Below are 17,240 nucleotides of genomic sequence, written 5' to 3' on the forward strand. Positions count from 1 at the left end.
AGATTAAAAGTGAGGCTGTCCTTTTGTTAAAGTAGAAGTAGATTAGATCCTTCTCATCTTCCACTCTTATTATGGATTAATAATAATAATAATAATTTAGCAAATTTTAATGCTTACGCTGTTCTCCTAGGAATAGACATAAGATAATGCTAATTAGACTGTAAATCCATACTATTGTACTATATCATATATACACATACACATACGCATACGCACTTAATAAAAGCGTCCAATGAGAATTTTCGGAGCGAATATCTCACATTTGCGTCTCATTTGGTATTAAAATGCAGCTTTTAAAAATATTTGGAAATTTAATTGCAGGTTTTTAAACTTTGGGTATTTTGGTTCTGTATCAAGCAAATTTTGTAGGGTTTCAAAATTTGAGTATTTTGGTGCAATATCAGGCAAATTTTTAAAATGTTTTAATGTAGTTTATCCTAATTTCAATTATGCGAATGACAAAAATATTTAGATGTTTTGTTGTGAATTCAAATAAGAGAATAACAAATATCAAATGACATATAAGATGATTCTCTCATATACATTGATGTAACTAAATCTCAGCTAAGCGAATACTTAAAAAAAATTATTACTTAATTCATCCCAAATCACCTGGCCCGGTTTAGCCTGATATATGGAAGATCACCCATTATTTTCTTTAAACATCCATCTAGTCTTAAACAAATGCAAATAACTTCACTTATCTCCTAAACCATTAAATTTGCTTTTGCTTACTCCATGAACTATTTATGACCTCACCTCGCCCCTAAACTATTAACTTTGTCTTCTTGCTTACCTCCTGAATTATTTTTAGCCCCACCTTAATTCATGAGCTATCATTTTCTTCTTATAAATTCATTGGGAGCATCCACAAGGTAATAAATAAGAAATGGTAACTGGATACTAAAATTTGATAAGTCGAGGGAGAAAGCAATAAAATAAAGGTGAGACTAGAAATAATTTAGGATAAATGGTAACTGGATACTAAAATTTGATAAGTTGATGATAATAAATCTACTAATTCCTCCAAAAAATCTTCACTTGGCTGAAGTATTGATATAAACAAGAATTTTGGTTCTACATGACAAGTAGCATTTTCTTTTGACATGAAAGCTTCTGCGAATCATACCTACTACACATTAAAAATAATTATATTACAAAAAATAGTAATCTAAGGAAAAAAGTGCTTGAGATGCCTATTTCTATGTAATTGTAGCACCAAGGGTCGAATAACTCACATAAACTTCCTCCTGTAAAATTTGCTGTCTCAAGAATGTTGAATCCCATTCGGCGCCTGTTCAAGCTGTTGATTGTTGGCAAAATAATATGAGCCCATCTCCATGCAAAAATTCAAAACTTCGGAGGACAAATTTTCAAAACCAACCTATTTGCCAAAAAAAATTCCCAAAAAAAGATCCGTTTCAAACTTAATTTCAAAAACCGACCCAGTTTCAGCCAAATGGGTCGGTTTTTAAAATTAAGTTTGAAACGGGTCTATTTTTGGGAAAAAAAAATTCAAAACAGGTCGGTTTTGAAATTTTGTCCAAACTTCGGAGGAATACCAAGAGACCGCCAAGTTCCTCCAAAATGGACTATTTTGTCGAATCATTGACTGTAAAAGTCAGCATTAGGAGTGTCACTATTTTCCAATCTCGAGAGGCACATTGCAATGCCGATTGTACAGAGAGAGTCCTCTTGAAATGTTGCCTCCCAAATAAATCTATCATTTGATTTACATTTTACCAATGGAATTGACAAGATCGCCTCCGCCTCACTCTGTTGAAACATATCACTGAGAGGATCACTATCCCACCTTTCCATATTCTCGATCAACACCGAGACTCTGAAATCTTCATAGCCAGGAGGGCGTTAAGATTCAAGTTGGCGTGCCATTCATTTTGAACCCTACACAGCTTAAGACGAGCAACATCAAATTAGTAAGAGTTTTACAAAAATAACGGGACAAAAATAACAAGTAACATATAGTTACAAGTTTGTGTTGACCATTAAGCGTCCAAAAAAAATCATAGTCGTCCTATGTAAGGATACTTTCATGAAATAGTCGATCGCGTTGAACCATATAGCGTATGTAATAAGATATTTTCATGAAACTAATACGCGCGCGCGAGATACATGAAATTGATACCATGCCATGCTATTAGTGCACCTGGAATGGGCTCTCTTCAATATACGATTGACTCTCCATGAGATGCAAAACTATTGTGATCATCTAAAAGATCAATAAAATTGTTGCAAATGCTCTCTTTCTGCTATCGGCCACTTTAAGCAATGATTGCGCCTTAAATAATTAAAAAAAATAGTTTCGCTGTTTTTGGCACACATATATTACGAAATATAGTAAAGAGAATCATAAGGCTGCATACCTTTTTTTGTATCTTTATTGTTCTTTTCCTTGCACTTTTTGTCAGTTCCTGATTTAATTCTTTTAGCTCCTTTTGTCTTCACAACTTCTGTATCAAGTATCGGAGTGCCACCGTCCACACAATTAGTGCCTTCCTTGTTCGTATTTGGATTATACATCTTGCATTTCTCCAATGCAACTCTCAAAGCATGAGAGGCAATATTATAACTTTCTTGACTATTTGAGCCCTCCTCGCATAACATTGTAGCTTGTCTAAATAGATCATCATAACGATCTTGCCTGCAATCAACCACCTTTCGTTTCTCACCATTTCCTATAAAATCTCTCGTCCACCGCTCCAAGATATAATGAGAAGGCACATGAAATATACCACAATGATGAAGCACACATAGTGAATGCCGGCAAAGAAATCCATTGTATTCATAAGAACGACAAAGACAAGAAACTATTTTTTCATTTGCATCCCAACTCACGTAAAAGTCTTCTTCTTTCTCAAAGTCTTCAACTCTGTAAATCGCAACAACTCCGTCTTTCTCCTTCGTTGCATGGCACCCGGAGACTCCCAAAACTTCCACTTGAAACTTTTTAAAGAGCTCATGTGTATAAATACCTGACATTTGCCTTTCAAACAAGGATGGCGTCTTTACAGCAGGTTCTTTATGCCAAGTGTTAAAATTTGCATGACGTTCTGCTTCCTCGCTATCCTCCAAAGCCATCACATATTTTTCAATGAATCCCTTCAATACAGTCATCTTGTTCACATATTTATCAAAAAAGGAATTGATACTCTCAGATCTTTGAGAAGTTGACATGCCTGCAATAAAAATTAAATTTAATGTCAATGAAAGATTTGCACCCTTGTTAACCCTTAACTAAAAAAAGAAAAAAAAATAGTAATAGAGGATTAGTTTCTCACACCCTAAACATGAGAGTACAGCTCATTCAAATAAAATCTGACGAACTAGAAGCATGGTTAGTTCATGGACTAAAATTCATCAGAAAGGCAGAAACATTGAACTCACTAAGTTGTAGAATAAACTTCAGTTTAGTAAATGTACGAAGGGCAAATTACAAGCAGAAAGGACAAACAAATGAATACTACTAGGTGATAACATTATATAGCAGCATGAGCAAAATTTAACGACATTATAAATTATGTGAAACTGTTATATGATTAAAAAAAATTGGATCTGGCAGACACCGACTTTGGCTAGTTGGTCTGCAAGGGTATATATATATATATATATATAGAGAGAGAGAGATTCTTATGTCAACTTAAGGGCGCGTTTGGAACACTTATTTTTGGGTGTTTTTTGGGTGAAAGCCTGACAAAGTGTCAGGCTTTCACCCAAAAAACACAAAAAAAGTTTCTGTCCAATGTCAACTTAAGTGGACCATCCACCAAACTTTCTATCCATTGATGATACCTAGGGATCCATGCAAGATACGAAGAGACTTTTTATATATATATGAGTGTCTCTAGCTACTATGTTTTTGGTTGCCCAGTTCTCAAATGAGTGTCTCTAGCTACTATAATTTTCTAAACATTACTTTCTTTCCCAAATCATGTCCAATAACTTGTTTAATCTAACAGAATACCCGGGAGACAGCGTTTGCACTTAGAAAGATGCCTTTGGGCAAGGCCAAGAGATATCTTGAGGATGTCATTGCACATAAGCAAGCTATACCCTTCCGGAGATATTGTGGAGGTGTTGGACGAACTGCTCAAGCTAAGAACCGTCACTCTAATGGACAGGGTCGTTGGCCTGCTAAGTCCGCCAAGTTTATTCTCGATTTACTCAAGAATGCTGAAAGCAATGCTGATGTATGACCACTTTGCGCTGTTTTTTGCCTTTAAATTTATGATTAATTTGCTGCTAGACCCAGTACTATCACCCGAATGCATAGAGTCGCCTTGAATAAATTTCTCTATTGGCTCTTTTACCCTGAGGGAGAAAGTTGTTTTTTTGACTAAAAGAACTCTTGAGGATAAAAGAGTTAATTAAAAAAATCGCACTGACGGCGTCTATATGCAACAATAAAACTATAGGGTGTCTATCTACATTTTGGTGATAGTATCGGGGGGTTTATCCGCCATCAACCCAATTTATAATCATCTTCTCATCTGAGTGATTTTGTTACTGGAATTGGTAATTTCTTTAGGTGAAAGGCTTGGATGTTGATGCACTTTACATATCTCACATTCAAGTGAACCAGGCCCAGAAGCAAAGGCGCAGAACATACCGAGCCCATGGACGAATTAATCGTTAGTCCTCTTCGTCCTGAATTTATTTTTATTTGTTTTTCTTTGAGATGTTGCTTATTTTAATTTCTCTATTGCAGCTTATATGTCATCTCCTTGTCATATTGAATTAATGCTGTCTGAGAAGGAAGAACCAGTTAAGAAAGAGGTACGTAACTTGAATGTCCTTTAAATTGTTGGGATTAATTTGAATTTGCTTCTAATTCATTCATTGCATTTCCTTGCAATTACAAAGAGTAGCATGTCAGTATTTTTTACTGAATCAAAGATCAAATGATTGAAAATCTTCTATTGTAATTTGGCTATGTATATGAAATTTAATTTTCCAACTGTTTCTCTTTGTATTGTATAGGGTAATTTACAGAAAATCTCCTGAGGTTTGTACGAGTAACAGGAAAAAAACCACCCTAAGGTTTTAAAAGTGACAATTTATGCCCTCTCTTTTTAAAACTTACAAAATTAACATTAGTATAAAAGTTAAAGTCACGAATATTTGCACTCCAGTATAAACACATATATGATTATTACATTGAATATCATTGACTACATCAAAAATTTAATCATTGTTTGACTAGAAATAGAAATGAGGGGCGTAAATTGTTGTTTGTAACCTTAAGGGGGACCTTCAGTCAATCATGCAAACCTCAAATGGGATTTTCTGTAATTAGCCCCATTGTTGGTATGATATCTTGTATAATTTTTGGTTTTAATTTCACAATATTCTTTTTGCAGCCTGATACACAGATTGCACCCAGGAAGCCTAGGAAAGACCAACCTCTGCGAAGTGGCACCTCTTAATTTTCTTTGTAGCGTTTGCTGTAGAAGCTTAAATTAAGGAAATTAAGGAGTTTTGATTTATTTTCCATGGTTATTTCAAAACATTTTGTCAGAACTTATTGCATCTTTATCTTTAATTTCTTGCTGATGTCTGAAAAGAGATTATTAGAAGACTTGACTTCTGGAGAATATGAAGTATTTAGTATTTGTGTGAAGTATGTTGTGGCAGTGTGACTCCTCTCTAATTGTTTTTTCATGCTTTTGAATTTCTGCGAGTTCTTGATTGCATCTGTTGCATGCAATTATAAGCCTATGTGAAAGTGAGTTTATACATCGTCAATTATGAATGATGTATGTTTTGGCTGCCAATCACTATTGAGGTTGTAATTGATTTATGAGAAACGAAGTGAATGAAATGATCTTATAAGGTCAGGTAATATGAGCAAAAGAAATTGTTCTCTTGACGCATGTGTTGTATGGTTCCAGAGTTGGTTCTAAAATATCCGGTATGATTCAAACAGCAAAGTTGTTCTATAATATCTTGTGTAGTATCGTTAATTTTTTTTATTTGTTCTCTCAACTTATCCCTTTATTTGGCCAGCTATAAAATTTGAAATTCACATAGATTAGGTGGCATGCTCAATGGTACAGATTTTTAGTTTGTAAAACTAAATATTATTTTGGTATCTGTAAATCTGGATAACCCCTTCTTGGATATTTAGTAATCTTACATAAAACTTGTCCTTTTCCATTGGAGCTAAAAGTATGCGACATGGAGACATGCGAGATTGTTCGGCGAACTCAAACAGAATATAGAAGAGCATGAAAAATTGTTCCCATATGATTTCTTCGCGCAATTAAGTAACATTTACTATGATTTTTGCTCAAATTAAGAAGGTACAAAGTTAAGAACAGGTAAAATCTGAAACAAGAGCCCCAAAATCAGCATAACATCCCAAACCCATGCAATCCGAAACTTAAGCAAACTACTCACAAGACACAAAAGCATGAACAACAAGCTTGCATCTTGAAACTTCATTTCTCCCTCTCAATCCTTATATAAACTCCGTCGAACTCTTCAAAAACTTTCAGGCACAGAAACAACAATGAGACCCTTTTCTCTCCTCCTCACTCTTGTTGCCACTGTAACTCTAACCAATGCGCAATTTCATAAGTTCATGAAGGGAGGCTCAGCGCTTAACATATCGTCGTGGGACCACGACGTGATGAGGTTCTGCGACGCATATGTAGACAAACAGTGTGGGCAAAGGGAGGACGATAAGGTGGAGAGTTTGCCAGGGCAGCCGGATTGTGATGATGATTCTGAGGCTTTTGATCAGTATGCTGGGTATATCACAGTTGATCCTAAGGCTGGTCGTGCATTGTTTTATTATTTTGTGGAGGCGGTTAATGATTCTAAGTCTGTGCCGCTTGTGTTGTGGTTTAATGGAGGTAATGGAGATGATTTGCAAATTATTGAAATTTTTAGATTATTATTATTATTATATTTGGACATGGAAACTTTTAGAATTTTACGATAATAGTTTTAATTATATATATAATGAGTACATATTGTTATAACAGCAAGTTTATTATTTTTTAACGGAAAAAGGGTTTTAATACATTTTGATTATAAAAGACAAAGAGCAAAATGCAGAAAATGATGGTCATAATAGTCTGATACTAAAAGCTATACAAGAAGAATACAATCTTAAAGCCAGAATTATGCAAGTTGGGAAGAATCGCAATGGCTTCAGTTAAAATGTTAACTTATGATATAAGAAACATAGTAGGAAATCAACAGGATATCAATTGCACTAGTTTGTATAGTTCTCTTCATGTGATCATCTTGAATAATTTCATGGGGCAAGTATATGTTTTATTGAGAATATATATACATGTGTAGGTGGATATTGGGAGTCTCATTCTTCCTTGGGACACGGAGCTCTGATGGGGCAGGGACCCTTCAGAGTTAATAGCGATGGCGAAACATTATCACCAAATAATTATTCATGGAACAAAGGTAAACCATCTCAGCTCTTCTCAATTTACGAATGCATGCCTAAACTACAAAGAAAAATATTGGAGGTAAAAATTCATTCGTTTCTCTTCAGTTGCAAATATCATATTTCTCGAAACACCGGCTGGTGTTGGGTACTCATACTCGAACTCAACACTGGACTACGAAGAGATTGGAGATAAAAAGGCCACTGAAGATTCTTTCGCATTCATTCTTAACTGGCTTCAGAGATTTCCTCGGTACAAGAAAAGAGACTTTTACATAGCAGGAGACGGATACGCAGGCCATTGTCTACCTCAACTAGCTTATGCAATTCTTCACAACAACAAGAAATGCAACAACACACACATCAACCTCAAAGGAATTGCTGTAAGTCAACTTCATTCATCAATGGTTCATTCATTTGCATTACTTTGCGTAGAAGTTAACACTGGACTTTTGCTTTATCAGAAAATCCAGTCACAATTGCTCATTCCTTTTAAAACTTTAGGATGTGCCATGCATGGTAGAAAAAATAGGGTTTTTTCCCCTTATATTGGACCTTAAATTCTATCATATTTTTACATTTAATTTAGTCCTTAAATCCTCATGTGCAATTAAACATTCATCAGCCTTCAAGCGATCGTTGTAAGTTTAAGACCGACCAAAATGGTTACACTATCATGCGTCAATGATATATTCATCCATTTCCATTAATTTCCATAAAGAAAGTAACATCAGAATTTTGTTAAAACTCATTCATATCTGCTTAATCCTTTTAAAAATACACGTTTTTCTCATATTAGGCCATAAATTCTATCATATTTTTACCTTAGCCCCTAAGTTTTTAACTTTTACACCCCAAAATAACCCTCTTAATTGTTAACAACACCCCTTGATGGAATTCCATCCAACTTTCATTGGCCTTCAATAGTCTATCTTCATCAATCTTCAAGGGATTGCATCAATGTTTCCTCTTTGATGCTTAATGACGCGTCCATTTCCACTAATTATCATCGTGAAAGTAACAGCGAAACTTCATTAAAAATTCCGTCGCATACAGTCTCTTATTCCTTTTTAAGTTGTAGGATGAATTCCACTAAGAAACAATTAATAAAGGAGTTCATCCACTCAGACAATTGGCCATCTTACTTTGACAACTGATGAACATTAGTATCGAGATTAGAGACCATGAAGCTTTACGTGTAACGTTTTCCTACAATATATATTTCATGATATTATACAACCTAACTTTAGAATTCTTCGGTTATCCTAGATTGGCAATGGATGGATGGATGAAGATGATTCTTTGAAAGGAGTATACGATTTCCACGGGGACCACACTTTGATTTCTAATGACGTCCGTAACAAAATACTTTTCAACTGCAACTTCACTACTCCGATAGTCTTATCACCTGATTGTTTGGACTATTTGAATCAAGCTTCAGAGATGGTGGCAGGCCTCAATCTATATGACATCTACGGTCCACCCTGTAAACCTTCGTCCAGAACTAATATCTCTGTAAGTGATATCCATGAAAGACACGCAAATATAAATTCATATGCATTGAAACGTGCATTGATAATTTTATGTTCATAATATGGAGAACTTTGTTTGTGATATTTCAATGAATCACAAGCACTGTGCTAACTTCACTTCTGGTACATATCAATTTTCTATCCTTATAGAGGTTAGTATTAAGAGGATCATCCTTTAAATAGACCATATGATATCTCCATGGCACCATCGAAAAGTGGAAAACGCTACATGCTTTCTCAAGAGACAAGAAAATTATTCCTCCATGCATAAGTTAAACTATGGTTTTGGTAAAAGGAATACTTTGTAAAACTAGAAAATTGCTTATAGATGGAAAACAAAATTTCATAGAATCCACGTACGTACCTACCTATTTTACGAGACAAACTTCACGTGTCAGTTTAATTTCATGTGAACAGATTGGAGGCTTTGATACATGTTCACATATGTATGTAGAATCCTATCTCAACCTCCCCAAAGTTCAAGAAGCTCTACATGCGAACATTACATCTCTACCATATCCATGGACAGTTAACAGGTAAAATAATATGCCAATATTTCCTTATACACTATTTGTGCCTTTCATGTTTTTGGATTTATAACTCGGCTTTGAATATTTTGTTGATTGCATCTGAGCAGCTCTGTAATCAAGGAATGGAAAAATTGGTACCCAACCATTACACCTCTAGTCAAGAAATTGATGGCAAATGGCACAAGAGTCTGGCTCTATACGTAAGATTTATTATTACTTTTCTTCTTCTTAATTACAAAATTTTCTAAAGTAAAGTCCATTTCAGTCATCTCCTAACGATCTACGAGCTATAGAGATGTTATGCGCTTTAAAACTTATGTTGGCATGCTTCTTTATTTATATGGGCGTTGATATATCCATAAATATCTGAAATTTCTCAGCTAATTATCAATAAAATATCAATATCGCAATGTTCATAACTAACGAATGCTTATCTAATTTTCATAACGCAGCGGTGATACTGATAGTGTGGCGCCTATAACATTGACAGATTACTTCATAGAAAGACTTAATGTAACTGAGCAGACATCTTCTTATCCTTGGTACTCTGAAGGAGAGGTAAGCTAATTTGACATGGATAACTTCAATAATAAGCATTTTGAACACCAGCGTAAACTTTATCTGGTTTTGGTAAACTAAATATGATTTTGTTAAAGGAATAGTTAGTAAAATAATGCTTATAGTTGAGAAGCAAAATTTCAACTAATAAGCATTAGGAGTTCATCCACTCAGCATAAATTATATATTCTCATATTTAAATTTATTTATTTTCATTGGTATGTGAAGGTTGCTGGATTTGCTGTTGGATATGAGAATCTCACACTGGTGAGTGTGAGAGGAGGTGGACATTTTGTTCCAAGCTATCAGCCAGCTAGAGCTCTCACTCTCTTCTCATCCTTCATAAAACAAGAGATGCCTCCTCGTTCTCCTCACTAGATAGAAACAACATTTGCAAAAGATGTCTAATAGAAATTGCTGTTTCTGGAACGAATACTAGATTGGTACTTTAACTGAATACAATGGTTGAAACATATGTTTATTGAAAATAAAGATGAAGTTTGTGTTATTTTTATGCCTATAAATGTTTCTAAAGTATGAAATTTGACATGCTTAGGTCTCCTCCTCCTTTAGCGTTGCGTATAGTCTATACGATACATACAGTTTGTTGGGAAAAACAAGCATAAAAACAGATCCAAAATAGTACAGAACAAACCATATAGGTAAGAAGGAAAATAGCAGAAAGTTAGAAACATCATATTAAAAGTACTTCAAGTTTGAAATACTTTACAGAAGTGTCGAATCGCCCTCTTAACAGAGGACTGACCTTAAAGAAACTATGCCCCACCTACGGTAGCGTTGGGTTTGCACAGTACTTTCGAGAATGAGACGACTGTAGTCTAAAGAAGTGCTCTCTTCTTGTGAACACCACGACTATTTCTTCAGTTCGCCAGAACCTCCAATACTTAACAGCTTATAGAATTATTAAAAGAATAAGAAGACATGAGATTTTATTTTTCTGTGTGTTCCAAATGATCAGAAGGAGCCCTTTTATAAGGTTCATGGGAGACGAAGATTTGAATTTCAGTTACTGCAATGTTTGTAACATCTGCAATAAAACTTATTCAATCCTTGTAATGTTTGTAACGTACGAAAGGTTCAACTAGTTTTAAGTGAGCACATGCAAAATGTTTAAGCTCGTTTAAAGACAACACGTGCAAAAAGAGCACGCGCTAGCACACGCGCCGGACCATGCACCCGGACCGCGCGCCCGAACCCCGCACACACGGTCCCGTTCACTTGCTCGCATGCTCGCTTATATACCAACACAAGTGTATAATACTAAAACCTTTATTATACCATATATAATACATGTGTTAATTTGAACCAACTAAAATGCATTCAATTAGCCAATATGAGACTAAAACTCACATACTACTTATTAAACACATTTTAATTTTCATATATAGAATCCAATCATTAAATGATATCTTTCCATAAAATCCCTCTAAGATTCATTTATTTCAACAATCGCCCACAATTCCATAGCTGACAGTAATAAAGATTATACATATCATGCTTTCGGAGAAGGTATCTTCCGATTTGAACCTTCCCTATAGTTATCAATTTTATCACCACAACCACAAAGTAAAACTAAGTCTTGAACTTGAACCTTGGATGTGGTGATATTTATTGGTAACAACACGATATAGGCTATAGAAGCAATCTTTAGGTTTGACGCATTATGACCATGCTTTCTTATCATTTTCAAGAACAATTTTGAGGAATAACATTCTTCCTCTAATTGCGGCCACACAATTATGTTAATATAGTGGGCATCTCCAGGGCTGCATTGCTTGCATCTCGTCTTAAAGACTTGATCCCATTCAGAGTCGAAACACTCTTACTATACAAGCAATTATCAACACCTTCCAGGTATACATGATGATAGACTCAGATACAAAGTATCAATCTATGATTAGGTGTTTAACTCACTCAACTGTTTGTTATTACCACATTTAACCTACTTTGTGGGATCTCCACTCAGATAGGTTGGGTTGTTACTGTCGATGAGTTAGATAAGGGTTTCGATCCCATCATCAACCTAGATTTAAGAACTAGTGACAACTCTAGTCCTTTTGTAAAGGGATATGCTATGTTGTCCTTAGACCTGACAAAGTCCACAACAATTACCCCTTCATCAACAAACTTCTTCACACTCTTTATCCGTACTTGGATATGACCTCGAGTTTTGCGGTTATACTTTGAACTTTTAATTCTTGCAATTGTGGTCATATTGTCACAATATATGACCTCGAGTTTTGCGGTTATACTTTGAACTTTTAATTCTTGCAATTGTGGTCATATTGTCACAATGCACAGAGATTGCAGGAATTATACTTTGAACTTTTAATTCTTGCAATTGTGGTCATATTGTCACAATGCACAGAGATTGCAGGAATAGGCTTGCTGATTATGGGCAATTTGAACATAAATCTCTTAAGTCATTCAACTTTTAAACCAGTAGTGTCCAAACAACAAAGTTCTGCCTCAAACGTAGACTGAGACAAAATAGTTTGTTTGACAGATCTCCAGGCAACAGCGCATCCACCCAAGGTAAATACATACCTTGTACAACCATTACTACATGAACCCATAGCAATCCAGGTAGCATCATTTTATCCCTCCATAACAGAAGGGAATCTACCGTAATGCAATGCAAGGGAAACAGTTCCCTTCAGATACCGAAGTATCCTATCCAAGGCCTCCCAATGATTCCTATTTAGACAGCTAGTGTATATACTTAATTTAGAAACCGAGTAAGATATATCCGGTCTTGAACAATTTTCAAGATACATCAAGCTTCCAATGATCTGAGAATATCTCAATTGAGATATAGAGACTCCACTTACACTATTGTAGAGAGTTACTCAAGGATTATATGGAGTTTTGACGGGCTTGCAATTCTTATAGCCAAATTTCTCAATAACATTCTCAACATAGTGAGATTGGGAAATAGCTATACCCTCAACTGATCTTATTAATTTTAGGTCAAGAATCATGTCAGCAACTTCTATGTCCTTCATTTTAAACTTACTACTCAAGAATGACTTAGTCTCATTGATTATCCCAATATTAGATCCAAACAATAGAATATCATTAACATAAATGCACAGAAGAATACAAGAATTGTTAGGACTCATGTTTTTGAGCCTACTTGTCTAATCTAGTTTTGATGATTAATAAACAATTTCTAATCTTGTTTCTAGCATCTGCGTTTTTTTCTAACATGCATTCAGGTTCTATTTGAGCATAACTATGATATTCGTGAAGTTTAAATGCAGCTATCAATTCAAGTCTAGATTCAACACCGCTTCATATGCTACCAATATCGAGCTAAAACGAAGAATCATTAGCTTGGGTAAAATAGTTTAGGTTTATACTTTGTGCGTTATACTTATAGCTCGGTTCATACACGTACATGTTTTTGAGAAAATATCAAGCTTTTGAGCTATTGACTTAACGACAATGTTTTATATCTTTCATTAAGTCCATTAATCCACTCAAAAGTATTTCCAAACTTGTATGTAATCATTGTGTCAAATCAAGAACTTAACGAACTCATATTTTTGACGATTTTGCAAAATGACGAGTTTTCACAAATGAGAATTGAGTTTTTAAAAATTTATTTGTTGACATGTTTATCTTCATGTTTATAAAAATTCCTCAAAATTTTACGATTTTTGGAGTTAATTTATTATTTTAATTGATTTTAGAAAGTCAGCATTTCTGGAAAACTGAGTATCTGATGTATCATACATCAGTTAACTGACCTATGTCAATCGGTCGACTGATGTAGGCAATAAAAATTGCCTTTATACTTGCACAGTAACTTAGAACAAACAAAAGAGCTTAATAGTCCATCTGAGTGAAGTCAGGCCCACCTGAGCGAAGTTAGGCCCACCTGAAAGTCAAGTTCGCCTGAATGCTTGACTTTACAAAACAGACAAAAACACTGATATCTCTCAAATCAGAAGGAATTTGGTAAAACGGATAGTGACAAATCAAACTTTAGTTGGTTTGTTCAGCCCGTCTCATTGAGATAGTCGATTATCATATATAATTTGTCCAATTCTAACTTATGGTTTGAAAGTTATGACCTATGCTTCGTAGTATGTTCTGGAGCTCGCATGAAGAGCAAACTCGCCTGCAAAGGAGTTTATCTTGCCTGAAGAGAAAACTCGTATGAAGGCTTGAAGCTTTAAGCTCGTCTGAATAAGGTTGGCTCGCCTGCACAGCCTCGTCTACCAAGCTCGCCTGAAGGCCAAAATCGCCTGCATAAGTCAAGCTTGCCTAACAGCTAGAAGCTCGTCTACATAAGCCAAGCTCATCTAACAGCTTGAAGCTCGTCTGACAGCTTGAAGCTCGTCTGCATGAGTCAAGCTCTCCTGAAGGCCAAGCTCGCCTGAAGGTCAAGCTCGTCTGACACCTAGAAGCTCACCTGTATAAGCCAAGCTCACTTGACAGCTTGAAGCTCGCCTACATGAGCCAAGCTCGCCTGACAGCTAGAAGCTTATCTGCATGATCCAGACTCGCCTAAAAACCAAGCTCACCTGATAGCTTGAAGCTTTCCTGCATGAGCCAAGCTCGCCTGATAGCTGGAAGCTCGCCTGTATGACCCAAGCTTACCTGCATGCTTGAAGCTCCCTGCACAGGGCAAGCTCGCCCGCAAGCTTGACAAGCCCACGCACTTGAGGCATGGGAGAGGTCACTTCTCACGGTTTAAGAGAATGACTATGATTTTTCTCATGGCCATACCCAGTATGGGAATGTTCACTTCCCACGATTTCATGGATTGGTCACGATTCTCCTCATGGCCATATCCAGTATGTGAATGATCACTTCCTATGATTTAAGAGAGTGATTACACCATCCTTCCTCTCTATAAAAGGCCATGAGCAGTCATAGAGAAAGGGTCTTAGGACCTGTCCTCTTTGAGGGCGAATTTGAAAGATCTCAAGACCATCTTGGACTTGAGATCCATCTTGTTCCTGGTACACCATTGGTGGAGTCTTGTTCTTTGGAGATCAGACTTCTTGTCATTCAAGAAGACTGAATTCGTGGCATCTTTGGCCCACAAGCACAAGCACTTGTTTGGCCTCGATTGATCGAACTCATCCAATCAAGCTTCTACTATGTACTGAAGCTTGTCCACAGCCTCGTTCGGATCGTCCAAGGGAAGCAAACTCGACGCAATCATTCGAAGTAGGTGTTCTATCACTACCGAAGAACCCACGTTAAACAAGAAGAGCATTCTCTTCGCTTCTATTGTAATTGTTGATCCTTAGTTTGTAATAATCTATTCTTATTAATACAAACAATCCCTTTTCAGGAGTTAATTTTTACGCCGAACAACTGATAGCATCGAGTTTATAGGGTCTGGAAAATTCCTCTGGCAAGTCGACCGATACACAATTATCGGTCGACCGATGACTTAGGTTCAGTCGACCGATATAACCTTATCGGTTGACCAAATGAGCTTGAGATTTCTAGTTTGCTAACGGTCATCTCATCGGTCGACCGACCATGGTCCATCAGTCAACCAAAGTCACTGTAACGACTAGTTTTCTAGACTCCAGGATTTTGGGGATTTTGTTGGTTTTGAGGATTTTCTTAGGATTTGGGCTATTGTATTGAGTGCTTGCTTACGGTCATCTCATAGATCGACCGGCCATGGTCCATCAGTCAACCGAAGTAACTGTAACAGTTAGTTTTCCAGACTTTGGGATTTTAGGGATTTTGTTGGTTTTGAGGATTTTATTGGGATTTGGGCTATTGTATTGAGTGCCTATAAATATCTTCCAGCCCTCATTTGTTCAAAAAAACCAAGAAGTGAGTTTAAAACAAGTTTTGCATGTTTTGTTTAAGGGTTTCAAAGGAAAACCAAGTGTAGTTTGTTTGTGTGAAGAGATTTTCACCAGAGAAGAATTGCAACAACGTTCTTGAGGATTTCAACCTCAAATTTATACCTTTCTTGTTTTGGATAAGTTTTCTAAACTCATTTATCTACCTTCTTCTTATTTTTATTCTCATATATATCTTTGTTAGATTTAATTGAGTTTTAATTTCATTTTTACTCATTGCTTTCACACGCAACCATTTAAGCTTAAGTATTTCATATATAGTATATTTAGGCTATGGGTGTGATTCATTGAGTGTGAGATTACAATTTTATTCTCATCTTTGTTGGAGAACAAAACATTTGTTTGAGCCTATTATTGTTGAGAGAACACGTTGTAATACACAAGGACACTTAGAGAAGTGGTTGGTGAGAGATGAGATCAATTCCAAGATGAGTGGAGTTAGTTTAAATCCTAGGGAGATGTAGTAATTTCGAGCACTTGAGGAATGTGACATGAGCTAAGCCAACACTTAGAGGAGTGTATTGTATATTATTAATTGTGTGAGTTGTAAACATCTCACCATTGAGAATTAAAAACTGATTGTGTAGTTGTTTTTGAAATAGTGGAGATTCTCTTCGAGGGTGAGGAGCGGAGACGTAGGTTGAGGGTGACCGAACTCCGTGATCATATTGTTTGTTTACGTTTGGCATTGACGCACTTATCATTGTCTCATTGTTTATATCGCCTTTTGCTCATTGTATATCCTTGCATATTTTGTTGTATATCAAAATTACTATGATATTGTATTAGAAGTTTTTATTTGGCATTAATATCGGATTAGATTAGCAATAACCATATTCATACCCTCTAAGGTACTTTCAAGAATCACCTCTTACTTTGTGTAGACGTCAAAAATTGTCTATAGATTATCATACATAGCTCAAGATAAAGAGAAGGCGATAAAAATCATCATCTGAGTTGCAGGGGATCATCCAAAGCCAAAGATCAACTAAAGAATACACAGAAAGTGCATCGTACAAATTTCAAGGCGCAAAACATGTCTCAGAAGCATAAGAGGAATTCACAATTTTTGAGACAGTTACAAGTGTCTTAGAAACTACGAGGAAGATTGCAGCTTCTGAGACACATACAACTGTCTCGGAAGCATGAAGGGAACATACAGTTTCCGAGACAGTTGTAACTATCTTGGAAGCTATGAAGAAGGCTATAGCTTCCGAGACACTTTCAACCGTCTCGGAAGCTAAGGTGATATAAATGACGATTTTCTTGAGATTCGCGCATATCACGTGGCTCCATAACTATCAAAGATCGTGTGTGAACGTGGGGA

At 36.0% G+C, this 17,240-nt stretch overlaps 3 protein-coding genes across 8 annotated transcripts; 2 read left to right on the forward strand and 1 right to left on the reverse strand.

Moving 5' to 3' along the window:
* LOC109822966 (protein FAR-RED IMPAIRED RESPONSE 1-like) lies at positions 1,022 to 3,530 on the reverse strand. Of its 6 annotated transcripts, none has more exons than XR_002242332.1 (3): positions 2,385 to 3,530; positions 1,239 to 1,905; positions 1,022 to 1,129 (listed from the first exon to the last, which is right to left on the reverse strand). XR_002242332.1 is itself a non-coding variant. In XM_020389251.1 (2 exons), the coding sequence occupies exons 1-2, from the start codon at positions 3,193 to 3,195 to the stop codon at positions 1,877 to 1,879; spliced, it is 840 nt and encodes a 279-aa protein (XP_020244840.1). In that variant the 5' UTR covers positions 3,196 to 3,530; the 3' UTR covers positions 1,033 to 1,876. The 6 variants fall into 6 exon arrangements, 2 of the variants coding, with proteins under 2 accessions (XP_020244840.1, XP_020244841.1); XR_002242335.1 differs by having other exon boundaries at positions 1,033 to 1,303; positions 1,814 to 1,905; XR_002242334.1 differs by having other exon boundaries at positions 1,033 to 1,303; positions 1,744 to 1,905.
* On the forward strand, positions 3,952 to 5,638 carry LOC109821728 (60S ribosomal protein L17-like). Its single transcript, XM_020387890.1, has 4 exons — positions 3,952 to 4,208; positions 4,547 to 4,649; positions 4,727 to 4,794; positions 5,379 to 5,638. The coding sequence occupies exons 1-4, from the start codon at positions 4,011 to 4,013 to the stop codon at positions 5,442 to 5,444; spliced, it is 435 nt and encodes a 144-aa protein (XP_020243479.1). The 5' UTR covers positions 3,952 to 4,010; the 3' UTR covers positions 5,445 to 5,638.
* LOC109822511 (serine carboxypeptidase-like 40) lies at positions 6,509 to 10,598 on the forward strand. Its single transcript, XM_020388725.1, has 8 exons — positions 6,509 to 6,875; positions 7,330 to 7,446; positions 7,538 to 7,812; positions 8,699 to 8,944; positions 9,379 to 9,497; positions 9,599 to 9,691; positions 9,944 to 10,049; positions 10,278 to 10,598. Exons 1-8 carry the CDS (start codon positions 6,530 to 6,532, stop codon positions 10,425 to 10,427), a joined length of 1,452 nt encoding a protein of 483 aa, XP_020244314.1. The 5' UTR covers positions 6,509 to 6,529; the 3' UTR covers positions 10,428 to 10,598.

The sequence above is a fragment of the Asparagus officinalis genome, chromosome 8 (genome assembly GCF_001876935.1).
Source record: "Asparagus officinalis chromosome 8, Aspof.V1, whole genome shotgun sequence".
Lineage (NCBI taxonomy): Eukaryota > Viridiplantae > Streptophyta > Magnoliopsida > Asparagales > Asparagaceae > Asparagus > Asparagus officinalis.